Source organism: Vulpes vulpes, chromosome 9 (genome assembly GCF_048418805.1).
Source record: "Vulpes vulpes isolate BD-2025 chromosome 9, VulVul3, whole genome shotgun sequence".
Taxonomy (NCBI): domain Eukaryota; kingdom Metazoa; phylum Chordata; class Mammalia; order Carnivora; family Canidae; genus Vulpes; species Vulpes vulpes.
The window spans coordinates 53,775,919-53,803,689 of record NC_132788.1 but is presented as its reverse complement, the minus strand read 5'-3'; the positions used below and the strand labels follow the sequence as shown (position 1 = coordinate 53,803,689).

Sequence of the window (27,771 nt, the reverse complement as noted above, 5' to 3'; positions counted from 1 at the left end):
TCCTTCCATTTGCTCCTTAAGAAGAGTGCAGGAAGGGCACCTGGGTGGCTCAGTGGGTTAAGCGTCTACCTTCAGCTCAGGTCATAATCTTGGGGTCCTGGGATGGGGCCCCACATCAGGCTCCCTGCTCAGGGAGCCTGCTTCTCCCTCTCTCTCTGCCCTTCCTCCAAGCTTGTGCTCTCTCTTGCTCTGCTCTCTCTCAAATAAGTAAATAAAATCTTAAGGAAAAAAAAAAAAAGAATGCAAGTCTGTCTTACAGGGAGGTCACAGACCCAAGCCCTCTGCCTTGTGGTGCTGCCCATACTTTTGCTGTGAGCCTCCCAGGGCTTCCCTCAAGACTGCAACAGAAGATCCAGAGAAACACCCATTTCCTTGTCCTTCAACTGATACCCACACAGAAGGAAGCATTTGGCCTGATACTTCCTCCAACCCTAACCCAGAAATTATTGTAACTTGGAAATTACAGTCTATGCAGCTGTGGAGGGTGGGGGCTGTTGGAGAGCCTGGGATGTGCTCTGGTGGGGAGTTCAAGAAGCCGGTCCATTTGGACCAGCTTGGAGGAGGAGGCCTGGGGTGATGAAAGCTAGGCAGGGCTTGAAAGGTGGGGGTAGGATGCTTAGGGGTGGCCCCTGAGCAGCTGTGTGACCAGGTGTGGGGAGAGTGAGGAGGGGAGCTGTCCTGTGGCCGGCAGGGAAGGTCAAGGGCCTAGGCTGGAAACTCAGGTGCCTGCAGATCAAGCTGCATATGTAATGGAAGGAGAGGGGAGGCGGTAGGGAGAAGGGAGGCCTGCGGAGCGTTCAGGAGCACAGGCTGCTTGCTCAGTCAGTACTTTCCATTTTAGTGACTCTGTGGTTCAATTTCCAGGTAGCAACATTTAACTAACCACATCATAAAGATCAGAAGATACCATAGATATTTAAATAGACCCAAACCCAAACCAAACCCAAATTCTAATAAAATTCAGCCTTAAAAAAAAAAAAAGATTTTATTTATTCATGAGAGACACACACAGAGAGAGAGGCAGAGACACAGGCAGAGGGAGAAGAAGGCTCCATGCAGGGCGCCCGATGCAGGACTCCATCCCAGGCCTCCAGGATCATGCCCTGAGCGGAAGGCAGATGCTCAACCACTGAGCCTCCCAGGCGTCCCCAGCTTTTTTCTTAATTGTAAAAGCAAAGCACATATACAGCAGAGATTTTTAACGATGTTGTTTAATGTGTTTTGATGAACACTGATATGACATGTTGATAGGATGAGCAGTCCTCACCTGAAGCCCTCACCACCAAGTGGATCTTTATTCACCTGCCTGGAGGGATCATGCATGCACATTCTCAGATGCCCCTTTGTTTTTTCACTGAAAAACACATCTGCTTTCACGCTACAATATGGACAAACATCCAGGACATGGTGCTCAGGGAAATCAGCCAGTCACAAAAGGACAACTTCTTTTTTTAAAAATTTAAAAAATTTTTTTATTTTTATAAATTTAGTTTTTATTGGTGTTCCATTTGCCAACATATAGAACAACACCCAGTGCTCATCCCATCAAGTGGCTCCCTCAGTGCCCGTCACCCATTCACCCCCATCCCCCGCCCTCTTCCCCTTCCACCATCCCTAGTTCGTTTCCCAGAGTTAGGAGTCTTCATGTTCTGTCTCCCTTTCTGATATTTCCCAACATTTCTTCTCCCTTCCCTTCTATTCCCTTTCACTATTATTTATATTCCCCAAATGAATGAGAACATACACTGTCCTTCTCCGATTGACTTACTTCACTCAGCATAATACCCTCCAGTTCCATCCACGTTGAAGCAAATGGTGGGTATTTGTCGTTTCTAATGGCTGAGGAATATTCCATGTATACATAGACCACATCTTCTTTACAAAAAGACAACTTCTATGAGGCCCTGGAGTCCGTAAATTCCTACCCACAGAACGTAGGATGGTGGGCACCAGGCACTGGGTAAGGGGATGGGGAGTATTTAATGGAGACAGAGTTTCACTTTTATGTGGTGAAAAAGTTCTGGAGATGGACGGTGGGGACAGTTGCACACCAAGGTGAATGTACTTCCCACACCACTGAGCTGTATATTTGAAGATGCTCAAAAGAGTACATTTTGTTATGTATATATAGGTGACCACAATTTTTTAAAAGTTTTTTTTTAAAAAAAGACCTATCTGCCTATATACAAGTGTCGCTGCTCCTTAGCCAGGTTCCCCTGGTGGGTCCTGAGGCTATTTCCAGCCCAATGCGATTTCCAAACTGGTCGATGGTTACTGTCTATCACTGCGTTGAGTTGCACTGTTTCCCACACACCTGGAATTTTGTCAGTCTGATAGGTGATAAATGCATCTCAGTTTTAATTTGCACGTCTTAATTACGGAAGCTATTATGGCTTTGCAGATGTTAATTATCCCCTCACTTCAATCTGTCAGTATCCCGGGAGCATTTTTCTCTGCCTGGCATGTCCTAGTTCTTAAATGATCTGGAGAACCTTTATTAGAGGACGCTAGCTCATTTGTCAGAGCTGCGGAAGATATATTTGCTCCAGCTCAGATGACCGCTCCCTTCGGATTGTCTGTCATGTATTTTCCTTACAGGACATCCTCATCTTTGCTTTAGTGAAATGCTTTGGAGTTGTGTCTTGCTTAGAAAGGAATTCTGCGTATGAAGGTTAAATACATTTAAAAAATTCCTGTTTCTTAAAAAAAAAAATTTCCTGTTTCTTTCTTGCAAATTTTAAATTAAAAAGTCTTAAAAATGTAAGCCTCCTTGTAGAAAAATTCTCTGGGAGAAACAGGGGGAGGTGAGCTGGGTGCAGTGTCCTCATAAAAAGTGATAAAATTTTAACACCCCATCCCCCCAGTCATGGGAGCCGAGGTGTAGGCTCAGGGCACACAAAGATCCTCCTGCCCGCTGCTTCCTGTGGCTCCAGGGAGGCCACCTGCTGACCTGCTCCCACTGCAGCAGCCAGGGGAGCCACTTCTCTGCTCTCCACCTGCGTGCGAGAGGGATGGGCCCCACCGTGGGCTCCCAGTCTCCACCATCTCAGCCTTCACTCTGGGACTTACGGGCACCTCCCCTGCACCCTGGCAAGCCTGTCCTCCCCGCTGCCCACAGGAGAGGGCTGGCGCTTAGACAAGGGTGGGAGCGGGGGCAGGATTCCTCCTTCCCCCATCCAGGTGGATGCAGTGCTTTTCCGGAGAGCCCAGGGGCTACGTGCCTGATGGGATGTGAGCTCTGGGAGAAGGGAGCATGGGGAGAACCCCACCTGTTAGGTACGAACACCTGGGTACCAGTGCCGTCTGCTGAGGTGCCAGAGAAGGGAGGCAGGGGCTTGGGTGGAGCAAGAGGCCTGAGTTCAGGGGCCCGTGGGACACGCCAAATGGGGCCTCTGAGGAGGCCACTGCGGATGAAGGCCTTGGGAATTGGCAGAGTGAGGACGGAAATGTGTCCTCAGATGGAACGGGCCCTGTTGATGGAGACGGAGGGTGGCCAGGGCAGTCCGAGGAAGCCGCTGGCAGCGCCCTCACGGGCTGCCTGGGGACGAAGGTGCACGGTGCTCAGGAGGGGCTGGGCTGCGGGCAAGGGCCACCCTGGGACCTGCAGGACACAGAGGGTCCACAGGAGGACTTATCCGAGGGGAAGCAAGGAGGCCAACTGGTGCTCTTAACAGCAGGAGCCCTGCGCACACCCTGTCTGAGGAGGCCGAGGAGAGATGTGGCCCCGAACCCTGAGCCGAAATTAAGAGTCGACTCCACTGGACTGAGCCCCGCAGGTGCCCCTGGGGCAGGACATCTTCAAGCACAATTCACAAACCCGACCTGTGTTTACAAGGTAGTGGCGCCCTTGCCGGAAATGGCCCCAGGGTCCTTGGGCTCCGGAACTCAGCCATCAGCACTGCCCCCAGCCCTGGATCCTGCTTGGTCCGTGCGGCCAACTGTGAAGTGACAGCATGTTACTTGGGAGGTGAGGTCACAGAAGACGTCTGGGCTTGCCCTGCCTCTCAGGGAACACCTGCTCTGGGCGAGCTCAGCCCTGGCCAAGGCCAAGGGCCATCCGAGCGAGCCTGCCCAGAGCAGATGCCCCAGACGGCTGCAGAGGAGACGCCCTGGGCCAGGATCCCCAAGCCAAGCCCCCATGAGCTCCTGACCCGCAGACACGGAGCTGATGCGTGATTACTGTTTTAAGCTGCTGAGTTTGGGGGTAATTGTTACACAGCAGGAGAGATCCAGCACACCCTTCAGTGGCCTCCCAGGGCCTGTAGGTCCAGGAGCCCCATCCACACAGAGGCCTCTGCAGCTTCTCCTCTTGCTACCACCCTCCCCCTCCCTCATTACGCTCCAGGTAGCCTCTCACGGACCCTCCCACAGGCAACGCCCCGTGCTGTTGCCTTGGTTTTTTTCACCCCAGCCCCCTCAGCCAACATCTCCCTTGTCTGTTGTTTACCCCAGAAGGCCTCCTGGATCCCTCTTCCAGGACAGAGGAGCCCACCTCGCTCTCCCAGGGATGGCCCTTCCCTCTCTGGCACTTGCCCCACCTGCCGTTATGTGGGGGTCACCTTCCTTCACAAGATGGGAAACTGCGCCAGGACGGTGCATTGACAATGTCTTGTTCTTTCTGTACCTGATGCTCTAGCATCTAGGTCTTCCTGACCCCGCAGGGACTGGCCCACCCTTCCCTCCCGGAGCTGGCCCATCCCTAGAGAGGGTAAAGGAGTTGCCCAAGAGTGCACTCCGACTAATCCAGAGCCCACATGCCCACCCCCCACCTGCCCTATCGGGCTCTCACACCGAGGGCCCTTGCTCTCCTCAGCCAGGGCCAGGTCCCGGCCAACTCAGGACGGCACTATGCCGAAGTCCTGACATTCCTCAGACCAGTCACCCACCCTTAAGCCCGCGCACCCTGCTCCTTCCCGTGGCAACTGCAACAAAGGCCCCTGCCCACAGTCCACTCCCCTACCTCTGACCCAGCCTGGTCCTCCTGGGTGTGACCTTGCCTGCTGTGCCCTGCCCCTGTTTCTGGGGATCTGGGAAGATAGCAAACTACTTTTCCAATGGCAACCATCCCCTTGTCTGCTGGGCTTGCCATACCGGAGTGGTAATGAAACCTACATTTTACTTACTTTTCATTTTTTTATTTTTATGTCAATTTTATTTATTTATTTTTTTATGTCAATTTTAATATCTACATTATACCTTTACATTTCAATAGTTCTTTCTTGTTACATTGCTCTGTCTACATGGTGTACTCATGATTACTTTTTTTCCCCTTTTTTAGTTGACATACGGGGTTATATTAGTTTCAGGTGAACAATACCGTGATTCAACACTTCCACACATCACCCCCTGCTCATGATGACAAGAGCCCTCCTTAATCCCCATCACCTGTTTAACCCATGCCCCTCCCACCTCCCCTTTGGTGACGATCAGTGTGTTCTCTAGAGATAAGAGTCCACCTCAGGATTTGCCTCTCTCTCTTTTTTACCCCTTGTTCATCTGTTTTATTTCTTATATTCCACATGAGTGAAATCATATATTTGTCTTTCTCTGGCTGACTTCTTTCACTTTGCATAATACACTCTAGTTCCATCCATATTGTTGCAAATGACAAGATTTCATTCTTTTTTTATGGCTGAATAATATTCCATCTCTCTCTCTCTCTCTCTCTCTCACACACACACACACACACACACACACACACACACACCCCACATCTTCTTAATCTATTCATCAGTGGATGGACACTTGAGCTGCTTCCATATCTTGACTATTATAGATAACGCTGCTACAAACATCAGGGTGCATGTATCCCTTCGAATTAGTACTATTGTCTTCTCTGGATAAATATCTAGTAGTGCAATCGCTGCATCATAGGATAATTCAATTTTTAACTTTTTGAGGAACTTCATGCTGTTTTCCACAGCGGCTGCCCCAGTTTGCATTCCCACCCACAGAGCACGAGGGTTCCTTTTTCTTCACATCCTCACCAACACCTGTTGTTTCTTGTGTTGCTGATTTTACCCATTCTGACAGGTGTGAGGTGATAGGCCACTGTAGTAGTTTTGATTTGCATTCCCTGACCATGAGTGGGCGAGCTCAGCCCTGGCCAAGGCCAAGGGCCATCCGAGCATCTTTTCACGTCTGTTGGTCATCTGCATATCTTTTTTGGAGAAATATCTGTTCATGTCTTCTGCCCATTTTTAAATTGGATTATTTGGTTTTGGGGTGTTAAGTTTTACCAGTTCTTTATATACTATGGATACTAACCCTTTATGAGATATGCCATTTGCAAATATGCTCTCCCATTCCATAGGTTGCCTTTACTTTTGTTGACTATTTCCTTGGCTGCGCGGAAACTTTTAATCTCGGTGTAGTCCCAACCGTTTATTTTTGCTTTTTCCCCCCTTGCCTCAAGAGAATTATCTAGGAAAAAGTGAAATCTACATTTTCAAACGACAGGAACCATGCCTGTCCATCCCCAGCTCCCAGCACCAGATTGGTGATGTCAAAATGGCATCTGGGTCTCTGCGGGGGGGTGGAGGGGCGGGGGGGCAGAGGAGTCTTTAGAGCAGTGTCTGGGCTGGTGTTGAGGCCTTTCTGCGAGCTGGCGGGGGTGGGGCAGGGGGGACCAAGGGAGATCATCACATTGGTGTCTGCTGGCCAATGTTTACATGTGCTGCAGCAGAGCCTACATTGGAGACTTGTGACAAACACAAATAAGACAGTGTTGGGGTTCCAATAATTTTGCGAATGTACCCAGACATGGATGGCTGGATCATGTAATTCTAGCTATACTTTTTTGAGGGAGCACCTTACCATTCTCCACAGCTGTGCACCTATTTACATTCCCCTCAGCAGTGCATGGGGATTCCAGTTTCCCTACTGGGAAAGTCGGGAAAGAAAGAAAGAAAGACGTAGGGACAGAAAGAAAGAAACCCTTTACTTTGGGTTTCTTTTTTCATAGCTTTCCTACTGGTGTGAGGTGATAGCTCATTTTCCTAATGACTGATGATAGTGAGCACCATGTCATGGACTCATTGACTCTTTGGAAGATCTTCTTTACAGAAACGTCTATCAACTCCTTTGCCCATTTTTTAGTGTGGTTCTTGGTTGTGGATGTTGTTGTTGAGTTTTAGGAATTCCCTATATATTCTGGATATTAATCTTTTGTCAAAGATTTCTTTAAATGTCTGTGTCCCGAAAGCCTGAGAGGGAAGGTCCTGTCTCTTTAGAGACAGGTCCCTATGGACAGACCTGGCAGGGAAGTCACTTGAGCTCCTGGTGGTGAATGAACAGAATGGCCAGCCTCAGTCCTGGCTTCTCAGCCACCAAACACACAGTGGGTTTGGGCGGAAGAGCTCCTTATCATCCACCGTGGCACCAGCAAGCCATGCCAGGAAAGCGGGCTGCCCTCTTGTTGTTGCCAGGCTGGAGGCTGCTCCACAAGATGCCACAACTGGCTTAAGTCTCCCAGCCTCCCCCCAAGTTCTGCCTGGAAACTGCATGTGTTCTAGGCTCCAGAGTTCCCATTTGGGATTCCAACAGTTCCTGCCAGCTCAGCAGCTGTTTTGCTGGAGAGGCTGATTCCCGGATCGCCCCTACCCTAATGAGTATCTCCCACGACGTCCCCTCATACGTGGGTCTCCCGTTCTTTCAGATGCCATTGTAAATGGAATTGCTTTCTTAATTTCCATGTTGGGGTGCGGAAACACAGCTGACGTTGGCGCTTTGATCTTGCACCCCGCAACCTGGGAGAACTCATTCATGAGCACTAGAGGCTTTCTTGTGGGCTCCTGGGGATTTTTTTCTATGTCTGATCCTGTCATCTGTGAATGAGATAGTTTCACTTCCTCCTTTCTATTTGGATGCCTTTCCTTCCTCCCTCCCTCCCTTCCTCCCTCCCTTCCTTCCTTTTGTTTTTAAGATTTTATTTATTTATTCACAAGAGACACAGAGGGAGAGACAGAGACGCAGACAGAGGGAGAAGCAGGCTCTATCCCAGGACTCAGTCCCAGGACTCCGGGGGATCACGACCTGAGCCGAAGGCAGACGCTCAACCACTGAGCCACCCAGGCGTCCTAAGGATGCCTTTTATTTCTTTTCCTTGTCTAAATGCCCTGGCTACGGGGCATCTGGCTGGCTTGGTCAGAAGAGTTCTAAGTTTGAGCCCCATGTTGGTTGGACACAGAGATTACTTAAAAATAAAATCTTTTAAAAATAAATAAATGCTCTAGCTAGAACATCCAGCCCACAGTATTGAATAGCAGTGAAAACAGACATCCTGGCTTATTCCTGAACTTCAGGGGAAAGCTTTCAGCTAACAGAATTTTACTGGGGACCTGTTATGTGCCAGGCTCTGGGGAGACAGCAACACGCAGGACAAACACCTCTGCCTGGGTGGACCTTACATTCTACTGGGGAGAGAGAAACAAGGACCAGGGATGCAGGTGGGAGGTGGAAGGTGATACCAAGAACAATAAAGCAGAAGGTGACATGTGAATAAATGCTTAAAGGAGGTGGAGGAGGGAGCCATAGGGGGAGAGCACTCTGGGCAGTGGGACAGCAGCGCCAAGACGCTGAGGGGAGTGTAGTGACCTGGCTGGGCCAGGGAACACGGGCAGTGGAGGGGAACTGTCTATTGCTTTTCTCTCCAACTGTCTGCATGGTCCTGCAGATGCTGCCCCACAAGCCCTGACTAGGGAGCCTCGGGTCTAGTCTGGGCTTTCACTGGCTCCTCTGCCTGGCCAGGTCTCTATCATGTGTCCTCCACCCTGTGCACTGGGGGTAAGGCCTTGCCTGGGGTCCCTAGGGAGGCTATGGTGAACCAGCCCCTCTGCCTGTGTCACAGACCATGGTATCCTTACTGATCGAAGTCATAAAACCCAGAAACTGTGCAACCCCTCTCAGCATCTTAACAGAACTGGACAGTCCTCCCCACAGTCCATATGGCCCTACCCAAGTTGTTCAGACTGGCCTCTGTCTCTCCCTCTAACACTGCAAGCTTATACCAGCCTCAGCCTTTGCTGGCCCACCCCACTGCCTAGAATGCCCTTCCCCCTCTTCCATCCTTCGGGATTGTTACTGATAGGTTTCAAATGTCACCTCCTCTGAGAGGCTTTCCCTGACTACCTCTCCCATTTCTATACCCTACTCCCTGCCCAAAGCTTCCAGTAGGTTTCCTTTCTACTGCTTCTTGGCTGTTGTAAGTAGAGACTGGCTGTTTGCTTTGCAATGTCTGTCTCCCTTGTCATGATGTAAGTCTCACGAGGGGGAGGGTTTTATTTGCCCCTGAATCCCAGTGCTTAGAACACATGCCTGCATCCAGCTGGCACTTAATAAGGATTTGTGAATGAAGAACAAACCCAGAGCTCACTTCTCTGATGTCCAATTGCAGCAAAATCTTTCATCCTGACCCCTTAACCGCCCCTCCATGTGGACTCTGAGCATCTCCTTCCGGCTCCGACTTCACATACTGGGAGGCTAGCCGAGGCTGTAGAGGTGGGATGGTGGGTGTCATAATAGTGGGAGTGGAGACTAATGATAGCAGTATCACGGAACCGAGCCCTCAACCTGTGTCTCTCCTTACAGCTCACAGAGCCTGAGGATTGCTCCCATTTCACAGATGAAGCAGCTGAGGCTCACAGAAGTGCTGTGCTCCAATGAGTGTGTCAGACCCCAGTGCTCCAAACCTCGGTGGGGGTGTTCTTGGATGGGGTCCAGAAACCCTCTCTGTACCTGGCCTGGGCTCAGGGCCCAGAGTCCCTAAGCTCCTCTTTTTCTCAAAGGGCTCAGAGTCTTTCTGGCCCCTACCATAATACCCAGCTTCTGCAGCTGAACCCAGGATGTCAGGCTCAACAAAGCTCCCAGTCTGAGCCCCTGGCTGATACACCCTCATCCAGGGTGACTTCACCTGCCTGCCTGACGAGGTGCCCCTGGCTGGCCTGGCCTGAGCTTGCTGTGGGTCTGTCCACTTGCCCATGCCTGCCTGGCCTGGTTTTCTCCCAAGTGCAGAGACCCTCAACCCGCACCCTGGCACTTAGCTTTGGCGTGGCGGGGAATACCCTCTGTTTGCATGTCACTGCCAAGGGAAGTGATATACCCATTCTCCAGGGCTACAGGGTACGCCCCATGTAACTACCCTCTTGGTACTGCAGGATGAAGCAATAGAGTCTAGAAGGCCTTCAGCAGTCTTGAGACAGTGAAATTATGTTGCATTGCTGTGTGTGTATATGTGTGTGTCTAAACTTGTTATCTAAAAAAATAAATAAAAAATAAAAAAATAAAAAAAATAAACTTGTTATCTGCAAACATTTCAAAGCTATCTTTTTTTTTTTTGGTAATTCCATTTCAGCCTTCCTTCACTTTTCAATTTGCTCTGGAGCAGAGTGACTGAGCACACAACTGCAATGGTGACGACACGTTTTGAAATGAGCTAAATGCCCATTAATATGGATTGGTTAAATAAATCAAGGTACACTCACATTATGGGATCACTTCTGCTCGCAACACTAAAAGTCTAAGGGAACTCTTGGTGTATTGATAAGGAAGAGTCTCCACAATGTTATGGGGTTAGTGCAAGAAACAAGGCGCAGGAAGCCTGTTTCTTGTGACTGTTTGTGTGAGAAAAGGACAAACTGTACCTAACGAATCTGAATGTATTTGCCTGTGTGCACAGAGCATGTGCGTGGAGCCGGTGTAGAAGGAGATGAGAGACAAGTGCCACTGGCCATCTCCAAGGAGGGGGTTCTGGCTATCTGGGGACAGGAGGGGCCTTTCAAAAGAAGGGGCTTTGAACATGAATTTTGAACCATGGGAATCCTTTACCTAATTCAAAGTTAAATTGAATTAAAAGCTGAAGACAGGGGGAGCCCTGGGGGCTCAGTGGTTCAGCACCTGCCTTGTGCTCAGGGCATGACCCCCGGGGGTCCTGGGAATGCATCGGGCTCCCCGCAGGGAGCCTGCTTTTCCCTCTGCCTGTGTCTCTGCCTCTCTCTGTGTGTCTCATGAATAAATAAATAAATAAATAAATAAATAAATAAATAAATAAATCCCACTGGCCCTTAGAGGTGGGTCTCTGAATTCTAAAAAAAAAAAAGAATAAAAAAAGACTAAAGCAGTTAAGAGCCAGGTGACAGCAGGAAGCATTGCCATTCTGCCCACCTCAGCCCCAGGGGCCCCCAGAGGGCCCCCCCCCTCCCCGCAGCTTCCCTCCATGCCTCCCAGCAGGAGCACTTGGCAGGAGTTGTGTGACTTCAGAGGAGGCAGGGCATCTCCCATAAGGGCCTGGGGCCAGCTGGTACTACCTCTGGGCTCGGCCCAGTGACCACAGCTGCAGAGAGGCTGAAAGCGACCCACTTCCACAGAGCCTGCTTTGGGGTGAACTGCGTTCCCTACCCACCCAATTAACGTTTTTGAATACTTGAAAGCCTAACTTCCAGCACCTCACAAGGTGACCCTGTTAAGAAATAGGGTCACTGCAGACATAACTTAGATGAGGTCATGTTGGAGTATAGTGTGGGCACTTCATCGTATATGACTCCTGGCCTTAATAAAAAGGGGAAATGGGCAACAGGCATGCACACAGGCAGAATGCCATGTGACGATGAAGGCAGAGCTAGGGAGGACACGTCTCTAATCCAAGGAGCATCAAGAATGGCTAGCAAACCACCAGAAATTTCCTAGGAGAGAGCTTGGAACAGACACTTCCTCTAGCCCTCAGGAGGAATCAACATCAATGCCAATGACACCCATGTCTTGGACTTCAGCTCCCAAAACTGTGAGACCACAAATATGTTGTTAAAGCCAACAAAGTGGTGGCACTTTGTTACAGCAGCCCTAGGAAATAAAACATGGAGTTTCCAGAGAACTGGCACATCTATGATTTCCGCCTCATGGCCTGATTTTGAATCACCTTAGCTCTCAGTTAAGTCTGGATGTCATTGTCCCAGGCTCCCGAGCCTGTCTTTGCTTCTGAGTCCATGCCAGCCCCATACTTACTGTTGTAAATCATGTCCTTGGAGACCATGGTAGGTACTATCTTGGACATCTGGGCAGAGGAATAAAGGCTCGTTGCAAAACTTGGTTTTGGCTAAAGGCGATTCCAACCTGAGGAGTGACACAATGCTTGAGCCAGATGATCCCCAGGCCCTAAGCTCCCCTTTCCCCTGGGTGGCTGAGAACAGTTGTCTTTTACTGAGGGTTCACCAGGTGACCAACACCTATAGCTCCCTACCTATCCTTTCTCCCCTCCTTGACGTAGATCTAGCTGCCCTGACTAATCTTTCTGTTTCTAGAACATGCCAGCCTTGGTCTGCCTCAGGACCTTTGCATATAACATCTCCTAAGCTAAAAATTTTTCACCCACACGCAGCTGTGGAGGAAGGTCCTTTCCCTTCAGTTCTGAGCTCATGTCACCACTTCAGAGACACCCTCTCTTGCCACTCCATCCAAACCCTCTCTTGCCACTCCATCCAAACTGGTTTCCTTCTCCCCACCCCTCCATCTTTACTTTCTTCTCTGCAATTACCAGTATCTGATTCATCACTTAAAAAAATCGGTGCATTGCGTAGGCTCCAAGAGAACAGGGGTCTTTTCTCATTGGTAGCCAACGCACTCATCCAAGCGCCTGGCGTGGCCTTGCGGCTTCTTATCTATTCATTGAATGAATCTTTCATTGTGCAGAGGGGGAAGTAAAGCGGAGGTTCGGCGAGGTGTCCAAAGTCACACAGCAAGCAAGGGCCATTGCTGGGATTCCAGCCCGAAATTCCTTGGCTCCAAAGCCTGCGCCCTTCCAGCACCATTCCGCTAGCACTCGGGCAGCCGAGCGCAATCGGGCCGCGTCGGCGGGGCTGTGGGGCGGGCACCGCGTCTGCGGAGGGCAGGTTGGAGCGGACGGCTGGGAGCTACGTCTGTGCTGACGCTCGTCTAGCACCGAGGGAGGAAGCCTGCAGAGAGGCCCTGCAGGGGACCCGGGGGCCCGCCCCTCCTCAGTGAGCCCCACGCCCCTCGCCCGCGAGCCCCCGCCCCTCCTCCGCGCGCCCCCGCCCCTCCTCCGCGAGCCCCCGCCCCTCCTCCGCTCGCCCTCGCCCCTCCTCCGCGCGCCCCCGCCCCTCCTCCCGCCCCTCCTCCGCTCGCCCCCGCCCCTCCTCCGCTCGCCCCCGCCCCTCCTCCCGCCCCTCCTCCGCTCGCCCCCGCCCCTCCTCCGCTCGCCCCCGCCCCTCCTCCGCTCGCCCCCGCCCCTCCTCCCGCCCCTCCTCCGCTCGCCCCCGCCCCTCCTCCGCGCGCCCCCGCCCCTCCTCCCGCCCCTCCTCCGCTCGCCCCCGCCCCTCCTCCGCTCGCCCCCGCCCCTCCTCCCGCCCCTCCTCCGCTCGCCCCCGCCCCTCCTCCGCTCGCCCCCGCCCCTCCTCCGCTCGCCCCCGCCCCTCCTCCGCTCGCCCCCGCCCCTCCTCCCGCCCCTCCTCCGCTCGCCCCCGCCCCTCCTCCGCGCGCCCCCGCCCCTCCTCCCGCCCCTCCTCCGCTCGCCCCCGCCCCTCCTCCGCGCGCCCCCGCCCCTCCTCCCGCCCCTCCTCCGCTCGCCCCCGCCCCTCCTCCGCTCGCCCCCGCCCCTCCTCCCGCCCCTCCTCCGCTCGCCCCCGCCCCTCCTCCGCTCGCCCCCGCCCCTCCTCCCGCCCCCCCTCCGCGCGCCCCCGCCCCTCCTCCGCTCGCCCCCGCCCCTCCTCCGCTCGCCCCCGCCCCTCCTCCGCTCGCCCCCGCCCCTCCTCCGCTCGCCCCCGCCCCTCCTCCCGCCCCCCCTCCGCGCGCCCCCGCCCCTCCTCCGCTCGCCCCCGCCCCTCCTCCCGCCCCTCCTCCGCTCGCCCCCGCCCCTCCTCCGCTCGCCCCCGCCCCTCCTCCCGCCCCTCCTCCGCTCGCCCCCGCCCCTCCTCCGCTCGCCCCCGCCCCTCCTCCCGCCCCTCCTCCGCTCGCCCCCGCCCCTCCTCCCGCCCCTCCTCCGCTCGCTCCCGCCCCTCCTCCACGCGCCCCCGCCCCGCACGCCCCCGTCCCGCGCCCCCAGTCCCACGCACTCACCGGCCCCGCGCGCCCGTGCCAGCTCCGAAGCCTCCGCGCCGCCGCAGCTCCCCGCTCTCGGCTCCCGGGCCTTCGGTTTACGTCGCCATGGCAACCAATCTCCCTGGCGGCCCGGGCGCTGACGTCACAAAGCCCCGGGGTCCCAGCCGCCCGGGGGAGCGGAGGGGGGCGGGCGGTTCCGGCGCTGAGAGCCCGGGGCCCCGCGGTCAGAGCGCCAGGGTCTGCGGGACGCGCCCGGGGTGCGGCCTGGGGCGGGAGGCTTCTCCTCCGCCCTGCTTCCTCCGCACCCCCTGCTCTCTTCCTTCCGTTCCCCGCTTCGTTTCTTCCGCGTGCACCTGGGGATGCAGGTGCTGCAGGCACCGACCTGTCCTTTCTGCCGGGGGGTGGGGGGGTGGGGGGGCACACACACACCTCTCCCCTGCCCGAGGGGCTGCTCCTGGGGCCAGCAGCAGCGGACAACTCCGACGCTGGGAGGGCCGCTGTTCTGCACCCCCTGGAGCCGAAAGCCGATGGGGTGGGGGTGCGGGGTGCGCGGTGCCGGCCTCCGGCCTCCTCCGGGGAAGACGATGCTGGCCAAGTCAGAGGGTGAATGACTCTTAGGGCAAGACACGGAATGGCGAGGCCTAGCAGCAGACGGGGAGGACGGGGTTGATAAAGGGCGGGATCACCCATCAGCTGAGGTGGCCACGGGCTCTAGGGTGTGCCCTCTGCCTCCTCAGCTCAGGTCCCCCGTCCTCCAGGACGGGAGAGCCCCTCCTTGAGTACTCACGGTGGTCTCCGCATGGTCCCACACGTCTAGGGAATTTGCAGGTTGACAAAGGCTGCTCGGAGCTGGGGGCACAGTCAGGGCCTGTCTCTCTGGCCCTACTCTGCTCTGGAGCAGCCTGCAAGCCTGTAAGGTGCAGATGAGGCCCCCAGCAGCCCCCAGCTCTGCCCAAGGCCGATGTAGTGGGCAAGGAGACCCGGGCCCCGGAATGAGGAAGAGCTCCCTTCCATGGAAGGAGTGGTGGGGGTCCCCGAATCACCACTGGAGGACAATGATGGTGGACACTATCTACAGCGGGCTTGGCACAAGCAGGAAGGAGATTTTACCAGGTTAAGCCATATAGGAGATTTGCGTGTGAGTGTGTGTGTGTGCCCACATGTATGTGGAGGGGACTATTTGTTACAGCGGCTAGCTGTACCTGAACAGATAAGTGGTTTCCCTTTAGCCCCAGGACAGAGGCTCCTTACACTGTCATTTAAAGTACTGGGTGTTATTACTATATGTTGGCAAATCAAACTCCAATAAAAAAAATAATTTTAAAAAGGTCCTAAATGATTTAGCCCCTGCCCTGCTGGAGTCAGCTCTCAGCAAGCGCCCGAGGCACTTTATTAATTAGTGACTGAGGTAGGACAGCAGTTTCCAAATGGTTTATCTCAAACAGGTGTTCTGATGAGACTTAGGACTCTTGGGAATAGGTGACCCAAAGAGGGAAAAGCTACTGAGCATACTATCAATTCATTGTGATAACAGGTACGGTTATGAACTGTCATGAGTTATCTGTGAACCTTTGCAGAAGGTTTGTGAGGGCCTGGCCCTGTTCTCTGTGCCCATTTAATGCAGACCGCCTGTGAAGTAGGTCCTGTCGTTACACCTGCTGTCAGCAGGGAGATCGCATCACCCGGAGGTTAGGAAACCTGCCCAGCAGAGCTAGGGAGTCCCAGAGACAGGGTTCACAGGCAGTGGAGTTTTATCTTTGCTCTTAACCAGACACATGCTGACTCTCACCAGGAATTGTTTTATAATTCTATAGAATTATATAAATTATATAATTATATATAGAATTATATAAAGAAATTCTATAGAATTCTAAAGAATTATATAAAGAAAGGTGTATATATACACCTTGAAAAAGCCCAAGAACTCCAAAGGTGTGCTTCATAATATGGGTCCTGCACGCTTCGGGGGCACGACTCTGCTCAAAGGTGTACTTCACAGTAAAGACACATTCTCTACTTAATGTGTGTGCTCCTGTTTTTACTTTGGCTTGTTGGTTATTTAGAAGATTAGAGAACTGTCTAGAAAATGTGGTCTTTTTAAACTTATAATTTTAGCCTAAAAATCTAACTATAGGGTGCCTCGGTGGCTCAGTCAGTTGGGCATCTGCCTTTGGCTCTGGCCATGATCTTTGGGTCCTGGGATCGAGCCCCACGTCAGGCTCTCTGCTCGGCAGCGAGTCTGCTTCTCTCTCTCCCTCAACTTGTGCTCTCTCTTTCAAATAAATAAATAAATAAATAAATAAATAAATAAATTCTTAAAAATAAACCCTAACTATTGACACAATTTGTAGATTAAAAGCTGATCTAAAAAATGCGATGGATTGATGGAGACACACATAGATGGATGGATGGACGATGAAGACGGATAGATGTGTGTTAGTTATAGAATCCAGGTGGTGGAGGATCCCTGGGTGGCTCAGCGGTTTAGCGCCTGCCTTTGGCCCAGGGCATGATCCTGGAGTCCTGGGATCAGGTCCCATGTCGGGCTCCCTGCATGGAGCCTGCTTCTCCCTCTGCCTGTGTCTCTATCTCTCTCTCTCTCTCTCTATCATGAATAAATAAATAAATAAATTTTTAAAAATAAAAGAATCCAGGTGGTGGGTACATGAGTGTTCATTACAAAACTCTCAGTATTTCTGTATATTCAAGTTTGAAAATTTTTGTAATAAAGTATTTAGGGGAAAAGCTGAGGATCCTCTTAAGGGAGAAACTGTATTCCTGATTTCATACTTCCCTTCCTCAAAGAAGTGTACCAGTCAGGGTTCTCGGCCAAGAGACATCGGTTAGAATAGGTTAAAGGAGGGACGCCTGGGTGGCTCAGTGGTTGAGCATCGGTCTTGATCCCCCTGTCCCAGATCTGCCTTTGGCTCAGGTCATGATCCCAGGGTCCTGGGATCGAGTCCCACATCGGGCTCCCCACGGGGAGCCTGCCTCTCCCTCTGCCTGTGTCTCTGCCTTTCTCTCTTTGTCTCTTAAGAATAAATAAATAGAATCTTTAAAAACAAAAACAAAAACAAAAACGGGTTGAAGGAGAAAAGGGAAGGCAGGGGATGGGTGGCTCCTGGATCCTGTGGGGGGACAGGAAACCAGGCCGGGAGATGCTATGGCCAGGGGCAGAGCCCAGAGCAAGCTGCAGGTGTGTCTTGGTGGAGACACAGTGGCTTTGATTCAGGGTGTGGTTGTGGGTGTCTGTCAGAACCTGGGTCACCTGCCAGTACCTTCTGTCTCATAGGCAGAACCCAAGAGTCCCTGGCTGAAAGGGAGACCGGGAGAGAGAGTTTCTATGGTGGGAGGTGGGGGCTCCTAAAAGGGGGGTCTCCCAACCCAAGAACGGTGTTTAGAGGTGCAGGTGGCCTACCAGCTGGACAAGCAGCTGTGTCTGTTCTCCATGGCACCAAGTCTCAGCTTGTCCCTGCATCACCAACTCTGTGCTTTCCCCCCCCCCCCACCTTTTCCCTTTCTGGGGAGATGTCCTTTATTCTGCTGGCAAATTCCTACTCATTTCTCAAGATCAGGTCAGGGGTTGTCTTCCTGGGAAGCATCTCTTTGTGAGGCCACAGCCTGCCTCCTCTAGATCCATCCCCAGACATTTTGTGTCCATGGGGGCTGGGCAGGTCTGGTGGGTGGGAGAGTGGAGGGCAGGAGATGTGGGGGAGCCAGGGCATTTGTCCCCTCCCTCTTCTCTCTGTGGTTCCTCAGGCTGCGGCTGCCTTGGGCAGGCCTGTCATGGTTCTAGCATCGGTCAGGAGCCCTGGGTCCCAGGTCCCAGGTCCCAAAACACCACCTCCCTCCTGAGCCTGGGGCCTGCTCTTGCTCATTTCTAGTGGCCTCTCTATTCCCATTTTGGCATCTATTTGCTTCCATCGTGTATGTAACCAATTCCCTGCATTAAATTCCCTCTCCCTGAAAGCCTTCAACGGCTTTCGTTTTCTGGACTGAAGCCATTAGACAGAGGCAGGAGAGCACGGTGGCCAAGATGATGGGCTATGACATCAGTCCTGGTGGGCTCCAGATCCTGGCTCAGTTGCTCACTGGCTCAGTGGCTTTGGGCAAGTTACTTAGTGCTCTGGGCCTCAGTTTCCCTATCCAAAAAGTAGGAATGAAACTAATGACGTGGGAGGATGTTGTGTGGTTAGCACAGAACCTGGCACCTGGTTGGCCTATATCCCAATATTACAGTAGGATCTGAGGGCTATGTCTGGCTAACAAGGTGCATCTGCTGTCCTGGTCCTGTCTGCACACAGGGCGTCCCCGCCAGGTGGCTGTGGTCTCTGTGAGGAAACTGAAGGTGGGACATGTGAAGCCATTTGCCCGAGACTACACAGCCCATAAGTGCAGAACTGGACTCAAACCCAGGCAGTCTGACTCCCTGGTCCAGGCTGTGAGGGGTCACCGTGTGCTCCTCCCACTGGCCTGGAAAGAGGCGGTGCTCCTTGGCTGGCTGAGGAGGGCCAGGTCATGGGGGTGGGGGCTGGGGCCATACTCTGCTGGTTGCTCAGCCAGGCAGCGTCCTGTCCAAGCCCCACCTGCACTTGTCTACCTTGGGGGGCTTGATGGCTGGGACCAAAGACCTCAAGTTGACTTTAGAGCCTCTTTCCCAGGTGTGGTGCCACCCACCATAGCCAACGGCTCTGGACAGCATGCAGCACTGCCGCTGATACCTCTTGGATGTCTGGAGGCTTCCTGTGGAGCAGAAGAGAATAAACCTGCAGCAGGTGGAGACATGGCAGGATTTCAGTGACTTCCCAACCAGGACTGAGTAGACACCTTACTGGTAAGATACCTTACTAGCCTGGGTACCTTGCATCTGGATTTCCTTTTGATTCTTCCTTCAGCCTCTGATGTTGCAAGATGTGGAAGGAGACCAAGCCATGTCTTCCCTACCTCCCAATGTGTCAGAGCTTCCCACGGGCATTACTGACCATGGTGCTGCTTCCACTTTGCCCACTGCACATGGCTATAGCCCCAGTTCAGGCTGTGGTCCGCAATATCTCCATCTGCTGGGTATCAGGGGAAGCTGCCAAGTCCTGGCAGGGAGTCTGAAGCACTATGCCACTTCCCTTTTGGGGACCCCTTCTACCCTACTGCCCTGGCCTGGCATGGTTTTTATGTCATGGTCATCAGACTGCTTTCCCATCAGCTCAGATGGACAGATGATTTCATGGGCTTCTGGAGAGAAAACAAGAGTGACTTTTGGCATCCACATTTGACTACAGTGCTAAGTGGGATGATAAGGAAGGTCTTGAAGCCCAAGGTAAGATCCAGTTGGCTTGAGCATTCAGGGAAGGCACCTTAGGAATGTGACATCATTGGGACCAGATTAAAGGATGCATAGCATCTAAACAGGCAGATAGGGCCATGAGTGAGGGAACTTGAGGAGCAGGGGAGACCGAGTTTGAGTTCAGGGAGCACAAGCAGCCTTGTGAGGCTGGGGTGTCAGATGTGTGGTGACAAAGGCAGTGGGGAGCGGCAGAGAGAGGTGCCAGAAAAAGGTAGGCAGGTGTCTGCCAGGTCACAGAGGTGATGGGGATCTCCCATCCCTGCTCAGGGAACAAGAAGAAGAAAAGCCACCATCAGGTTTGCTATTTTGTTCCATCTTTAGCTTCATGGAGAAGATAGTTTGGGAAGAGGTCCTAGGAAGTTGTTTCCAAGCATGAGATGATGTTGACTTATATAAAGGTGGAGGCAGTTAGGCTGGACTCAAACCCAGGCAGTCTGACTCCCTGGTCAGAGTGGCTGAATCAGGCTACATGTGGGATGCAAGGTCAGAGGCTGGCTGTGGGGGTGGGAGAGGTAACTGGACTCAGGCAGCCTGAACAAGTTGGCTGAGATGAAAATGGGGATGGAGGGGTGTGTACTCAGGTCTCCTTTCCAGAGAAAAGTTTCTAGGAATTTAGCTGACTGACAGGTTCCAGCTGCTCCACATCTGGGATGAAGCACAGCTTATCCATGCTTTCCCCAGGCCACCACCCCCTGGTCCCCCAGCCAGTGCCTGCCCGAGCACTGTGGGAGCCTTAGAGGCCATTTTCGCCTCATGCAGGATTCCTCCAATGGGTGAGCTTTGCACCAGAGCTTCCTGTCAGCCTGGACAAGACTTTCTCAGAGCTGCAGCCTGGGCTCTGCCGACCCCACTTCCCTTCCTTTCTTTGCTCTCTTCCCAGACTCAGACATGACTCAGGGCATGAGGCTCTCCCCACTGACTCTGCTCCCCTTGCCCTTTATCCAAGCAGGCCTTTCTCCCAACAGATCTCTTATACCTCTATTTCTGTCTGGGCATTTCCTTCCCAGAGGATCTGCACTGACATGCAGAGTAGGGGCAATGGGGAGAACAGGGTGAGTTGCAGATGGCTGCGGGGTGCCTGCAGGACATCCCTGGAGTAGGTGTGGAGAGCCAAGGAGAGGGGCTTTCTGTCAGTGCAAAGACACTACAGCCAGGGGGAAGAAGAGTCCCCCTGCAGCAGAAAGGGAAAGCAGGGACCCAAAGTGGGAAGAAAACCAGGTAAGTGTTCTTCAGAAAGTCAAAGGAACAGAGAGTTTAAAGAGTGAGTCCCAGGACAATTCGATGATGAGGAAGGGGCGGGGGGGGGGGGGGGGGGGGGGGGGTGTCGGGGGATGGCCTTTCAACAAGTGGTGCTAGAACAATTGGATTTCCACATGCAAAAGAGTGAGGTTGGGCTCCCCCTCATCCCATACCAAAATTAACTTAAATGGAACCAGAGACCTAAATGTAAGTACTAAAATTCTTAGAAAAAAACACGGGAGTAAATCTTTGTGACCTTGAGTTAGGGGGCTCTTCCTTAGCTCTGACACCAAAAGCACAAGTGACAGAAGAAAAAAAGAGATAGATTGGACTTCATCGAAGTTAAAAACTTTTGTGCTGTAAATGGTACCATCAAGAAAATGGAAAGAATGGGAGAGAATGTTTGCAAAGCATATATCTGATAAAAGACTTGTATCACAAATATGTAATGAACTCCTACAACTTATTAATAAAAATGCAAATAATCGCATTTAAAAATGGGCAAAAGATCTCGATAGATACTTCTCCAAAGAAGATAGCAGATACCCAATAAGCACATGAAAAGATGCTCAGCACACCTACTCATCAGGGAAATGCAGATCAAACTCAAGGTGAGATATTATTTCACACCCACTACGATAGCTCTACTCAAAAAGATGGATAATAACAAGTGTTGGTGAGGATGTGGAGAAATTGGAGCCCTCATGCATTGCTGGTGAGAATATAAATGGTGCAGCTGCTTTAGATCACAGCCTGGCAACTCCTCAAAGAATTACATTAGACTTACTACATGACCTAGCAATTCCACTCCTAGGGATAGACCCAAGCAAAATGAAAACATGTCCATACGAAAACTCATACGTGAATATTCGTAGCAGTATTCTTCATAACGGCCAAGAAAAACAACCTGGATTTTCATCAACTGATGAATGGATCAACAAAATATGGTACACTCATATGGAATATTATTTGGCAATACAAAGAAGTACAGTACTGATAAATCCTATAACATCCAGCCTTGAAAACATTATGCTAAGTGCAAAGAGACAATCCCAAACAGCCACATATTGTTTTATTCCATTTGCAATGTCTTGAATAGGCAAACCACAGAGATGGAAAGTCCATGGGGGTTGCCAGGGGCTCGGGGAGGAACGGTGTTGGGGGAAGCTGGCAGTGACTGCTAATGGGAATAGGTTTTTTTCTTGTGGGAGATGAAAATGTCTACAATTATATTATGGTGGTGGTTGCACAACTCTGTCAATATACTAAATGCATTTTAAGTGGGTGAATTCTTTGTTATGTGAATATCTCTAGAAATATGTTAAAAAGAAGAAAAAGAAATGCTCTCAAGTGGCTAAGAGATTGAAAAGTGCTCATTGGATTTATCAAATAGGAGACTCAGTGGTCTGGGTGAGAGTAGTTTCAGGAAGTGCTGGGCATGATCTGATGGGTGAGGAGGGAGGAGACATAAGGGTCTTGGCTGAGGCCCTGTCTTGCCTTTTGAGGGCAGGGCTGGCATTGACCCACAGTGGAACTAGGGGATCTGACCAGGTTCTTCCCTGCTGCTCTGCTGGAGCCTAGATCATCAGAGGCAGACCCAGTGCCACAGCTCAGAGTCAGATGGCTAAAGTTAGGGAGATTCTTTTTTAAAAAATTTTATTTATTTATTTGACAGAGAGGGAGAGAGAGAGCAGTAGAGGGAGAGGGGTAAGCAGACTCCCGGCTGAGCAGGGGGCCCAATGTGGGGCTCTATCCCAGGACCCTGGGAGATGCTTAACAACCTGAACCACCCAGGCTCCCCCAAAGCTAGGGAGATTCTGTGCATTGGCTGGGAAAGCTGCAATGGTATCATTCTGGATCAAAGGTTGTGCTCCACTGCCTGGTCATCACAGGTTTGGGGTGGGGTGGGGTGAGGTGCAGGTCCCAGGCAGTCTTGGGGATTGTGGTCACCCAGGAAGAGGAGCTGAGACCAGACTAGGCTTGAGGGCACAGAGGAAGCAAGATTGAGAGAGAGGGAGGGAGAGGAGAAAGAGGACAAGATGGAGGGACCATGGTGCTGAGGAGGTGGGGTAGGAGTGAGGGAGGGTTGCTGCTAAGGTTGGGGAGGACATTCTTTCTTTTGGGATCAGGAGATTTGAGGCAGCAGAGTGTTAGTTACTTCCTGGACTGTGCCCCACAGGAGAGCGTCATTTAGCTTCAGGAGCCAAGGATAAGGAGATTCTCAATAATAGTTCCTGACATCATTTAGGTTGCATTTTGCTTCAAGAAACAGAAAGCTCCATGAGAAAATGACTTAAATAAGAAGGCAATATCATCCCACACAATGAGAAGCCCCTCAAAACACTTGTCATATCTCCTGAGCAAAAAGGACTTTTCACACATCCCTAAACCAGTCCTAGCATGAAAAGTAGGAACTCTGTGGGAGACCCCAGTCCTGGGGCAGAAGAGGAAGAGGGCACATGGGGAAGAGGGCACATGCCTAGGCCCCATCAGTTGTGTCAGCAAGGAAATGGGGGGATTTGAATGGATGATGTGTTGATACCCCAACCATCTGGTACTGAGGAGCATAGTGAATGCATGGGGAGATCTCCATGCGTTGCACATATGCCAAGGTATCTTCCCCCCCGTCTGTTCAGAGCCCACTTGGCCTCCAGGCCTCGGCTTCCATGGAATCCTGTGCCATAGGCACTAGCCTCTGGCTTCTGAGTCCTCTTCATCTGGTTTATCCCTGGCTATTCTATAAACCTCAGCCTAGGGGTCATTTGTTCATCCCAGACATTTGGGCCCCCAAAGTCTGGGCTGATACATTCTCACAGTGCCCTGTACTCCAATGGCTATTTTCACAAGGGCCTCTGTGAGTGTATCTCTTCTGCTGTCCTAGAGGTCCACAGGGACAAGAACAGTGTCCTGTGACTCCTTGGCCCCAGTACTTTGCATAGTACTTAGCACACAGAAGGTGTTCCATGAACATTTTGTCAAATGTCAATGGGTAGTGGATGGTGAATGGATATGAATGCAAAAATAAATATTTACATGAAAGAATGAAAATTCCTGGAGATGAATGAGTGGATGGGTGGGTGGATGGAGAGAGTGTGTGCATGGCTCCTGAGCATATGTTATACATATGTAGTTGGGTGGGTGGGTGGTCAATTGGTGGGTGGAGATGCAATGAGTGGGTGGACAAGTAGAGAGGTGGACAAATGGGAGGATGGATAGGTGGATGGATGGATGACGGGTATGGTGGGTAGATTGTAGGCGAGTAGAGACGGGCAGAAGGAGGGCTGGGCAGATGGGTGGTGCACGCTGTCCGCCTCTACCACAGGATGGCGCCCTGTACCACTTCGCATCCCGGGACTTGGTGAATGCCCTTCCTGCCCAAAGGGGACTTACAAAAGAGGAACCTTTTGTCCTAGGTAGTGGTGAAAGGTTCCCGGGTGACGCAGGCTTGTAAACAAGCTGAGGAGACGCTGCCCTGAGGGCTCACGTCAAGCGGGACCGCGCAAACAGTGCCACCACGACCTTGGCTCGCCCGCCTGAGGCCCGCGTCCAGCTGTCCCTGGTGCAGTGGGGCTGGGCTGCGAGTCCTGCTTGCAGATGCAGCCGCCCCTTCTGGGGCTGCAGCGGGAATCCAAAGACTCCAGCCTGGAATTGCTGCAGAAAGGGTGTGTGTGCTGGGGGTGGGGATGCTGGCAGGGGGGCGGAAGCTGGCCGGGGTGTGGGGCAGGGTGTCTCGAAGCCTAGCAGTTCCTCTTGCCCACGTGCAAGCACACTTACATCCTAAGCTACCTGATTTCAGACCTAGTGGGAAACCTGTATCCTAGCAAACCCCAACCCAGTGCCATTCATCCAAGCCTTAGCTCCATCAGAACCTTGATTTATTTCAGATCGAGTTTCAGGCTCACATTTTGAAACTGAGCCCCGCCCACCCACCCAACACTAACTCAAGGAGTCTTTACACCAACTCTGCTGGGGTCCTTTAGGGCAAACACTATTCCTAATCCCAAACTCCCATCTTCTGATTCATCAGAGCACCCCTGAAAGCAATAGTAATAAAACTTAGTATGAATCACCTCCAAAACCAACCATGGATCATAGGTGCTTCAAAACACTGAAAAAAATAGACAAATGCACAGTACACCGTGGGTGCCAATGCCCTTCCACTCACGTGGTGCTGTAGCAAAGTCCTAGCTACTTCACATTTACCAGTGCCAAGATTATCACTCTTTCTCCTTTTGCCAATTTGTTGGGGAGAAAAATCTGAAGTATCATTTCAATTTGCGTTTCTCAAGGACTTAACTGCAACCTCCCCCAGCAACTACTTATTAAATATTAATGGACATTTATTCAAGCCGTATGATAAAAGCCAGCACTTCTCTGCCCCATGGCACCCCTCCCCTCTTCTCAACTCTTCTGGCTGTTTCTTCTGATATATTTCTCCATGTTTGTAAATAATATGTTTAAACTTCAGTCTGATTGAATTGTATAGAAATACCAGTGAACTGCCTATAATGGGAGGTGAAGATTGAACACCCTATGCAACCCTGGGTTCTGTGCATCAACTTCCCAGTGTGGTTGACTCAGGGATTGAGAACCATGTTTCATTTTTTTTTTTAATGTTTGCACTTTTTAAAAAAGATTTTATTTATTCATGAAAGACACACACACACACACGCACAGAGGCAGAGACACAGACAGAGGGAGAAGCAGGCTCCATGCAGGGAACCTGATGTGGGACTCGATCCCGGGTCTCCAGGATCACGCCCTGGGCTGAAGGCGGTGCTAAACCGCTGAGCCACCCAGGCTGCCCAAGAACCCATGTTTCCTTGTCCTATTATGACTACATTGGTGTTGCTCCCCTTTGACCCTTCCCTGTACAATGTTTGCTATTCTCTCTGAAATTAAGCACTCTGTTTTCCACCTTCTTAGTTTTATCCATTTTTAAAATTATGAAATACAGAAATCATACAGAAGAATGTATAAAATGTAAAGTTCAAGAATAATTTTATTTATTTTTTAAGATGTATATATTTTGAGAGAGAAAGCGGGGGTGGGAGCAATGGAGGGGCAGGGGGGGATCTCAAGCAGACTTCTTGCTGAGTGAAGAGCCTGATGTGGGCTGATTCCAAGACCGCAAGATCATGACCTGAGCAGAAACCAAGAGTCAGATGCCTAACAGACTGAGCCACCAGGTGTCCCAAGAATAATTTTATTTTTTTTTTAAAAGAACAAATATCCAGGCTAAGAACTAGAACTTTTGCAGCCTCTTAGAAATCCCATGACTTCTGCAATATGCTTCACCTGGTTTGTTTCGTTTTGTCATCCACATGTGAGTCCTTAGACAACAGCGTGTTTAATCTCACCTGGTGGTGAACATAGAAATGGATACAGAGACGCCTGGGTGGCTCAGCGGTTAAGTGCCTGCCTTTGGCCCACGTGTGATCCAGGAGTCCTGGGATTGAGTCCCACGTGGGGCTTCCTGCATGGAGCCTGCTTCTCCCTCTGCCTGTGTCTCTGCCTCTCTCTCTGTGTCTCTCATGAATAAATAAATAAAGATCTAAAAAAAAAAAAAGAAATGATACACTTACCCTTCTTCTTTGAGGAGTTCTTTTTTGCTCAGCATTGGGAGATTGATCTACCTCAGCTCATGTGCATGTGGCCCGTTCATTTTCATGGTCATATGGAGCATTTCATTGTAAGAATATAATGCAATTGATCTATTTTATTGTTGTTGACATTGGGCTGTGTCCAGTGTTTTTCTTTTACAAACAATGCTCCTAAAACCAATTTTGTACATGTCTCCTGATGCACAGATATCAGAGTTTTTCTTGGGTACACACTGGGGAGTAGAATTACTGGGTCAGAAGCTGTGCATTTGTTCTGTTTTCCTGGGTAATGCCAAATTGTTTTCCAAAGTGATTGCACCAATTTATACCCCATGAACAGGGAATTGAAGTTCCCTTTGATCTGTTTCCTTGCCAACACTCTGTATTATCAAGTTTTTAAAGTTTTGCTGATCTGATCTGCACAGTTAGCATGGCCGTAACAGGATCTGTTTACACACAAGCCTGTTTCCAGGCTCTATTTTATTCAATTGATCTTTCTGTCATCTGTTCCATTCTATATGTCATGATCACAAATCCTTACAACCATTCGAAAGATCATTTTCTAACGGACAAACACAAGGATACTCCATCAGTGCCATAAATGTGTATGGTTTCCCACAGACATCTCTCCTGGAACTGTCCACTCTCTTGCTTTCACCAGGCTTCTGTACAGTTGTTGTCTTAGAATTCCCTTCTCCTCCTCCTTGTACTGAATCCATGCAAGCGGCAGCTTCTGCTTCTTTGCTCTACTTTCCTATTTTGGTGGAGCATTCCCTAGTAGCTCTCTGAGAGAAAGTCACAGGATGTAAACTTTTGAGAACTGCATTTCCAGACATTCACCTGATTGATGGTTTTGCTGGGTACAGAATTCTAGGTAGGGATGATTTTTTTCTTCTGGGATGTCAAAGGCATTTTGTAGCCCCTTGTGACAGTATTTCTCCCAAATAGTCAGAGCAATATTTCTAGTCCCACTGGCAACTGTCTATCAGGATACAGAGACTATTTCTTATCCCCTCGAGCCCCCAGGGATCTTTGCAACTGCTTTGACAAGTACAATGTGGCAGAAGCAAGATTGTAGGACTTTCCAGGTTCCATCAAAAAAGATGAAAGGGTTTCTTCCTGGCTCTCTCAGGACTCTTAGCCCTGGAAACAGTGTCTGTGTGGTGAGGAAGTCCTGACCACATGGAGACGCCAGGTGTGGGTGTCCTGGCTGGTAACCCCAGCTAAGACTCAACCTGAGAATTTGCATCAATTCCCAGAAATATGATGAGCAATCTTTTGGATCATTTCAGCTCCCAGATTTTGAATCACTCTAGCTGATGCCAAGTGGAGCAGAAGTGTCTTATCCCCACTAAGGCCTAGTCAAATTGAAGATCTGTAAGCAAAATAAATGTTGTCATTGTTTTAAGTCACTAAGTTTTAGGGTATTTGTTATGTAGGCCGGTGCAACCAGAATTTCCTTATTTACGCCAGCAACTGGCTAAGCAGGCTGTTCCCTGATCCCTAAAGAGATCATGAGATATTCAATTCAGTTTTAAAAAT

At 51.1% G+C, this 27,771-nt stretch overlaps 1 protein-coding gene across 5 annotated transcripts in view; it reads right to left on the bottom strand.

Moving 5' to 3' along the window:
- CFAP100 (cilia and flagella associated protein 100) overlaps positions 1 to 14,340 on the bottom strand; it is a 56,776-nt gene extending 42,436 nt beyond the window's left edge. For 3 of the 5 annotated variants that reach the window (XM_025991609.2, XM_072720130.1, XM_072720129.1), the window contains exons 1-2: positions 14,065 to 14,340; positions 11,998 to 12,105 (exon numbers count right to left, since the gene is read on the bottom strand). In XM_025991609.2, coding sequence (XP_025847394.1) covers positions 11,998 to 12,046 — 49 coding nt within the window. In that variant the 5' untranslated portion in view covers positions 12,047 to 12,105; positions 14,065 to 14,340. The remainder of the gene's footprint in view (positions 1 to 11,997; positions 12,106 to 14,064) is intronic. The other 2 variants (XM_072720131.1, XM_072720132.1) reach the window with 2 other exon arrangements.
- Positions 14,341 to 27,771: the final 13,431 nt, after the last annotated feature.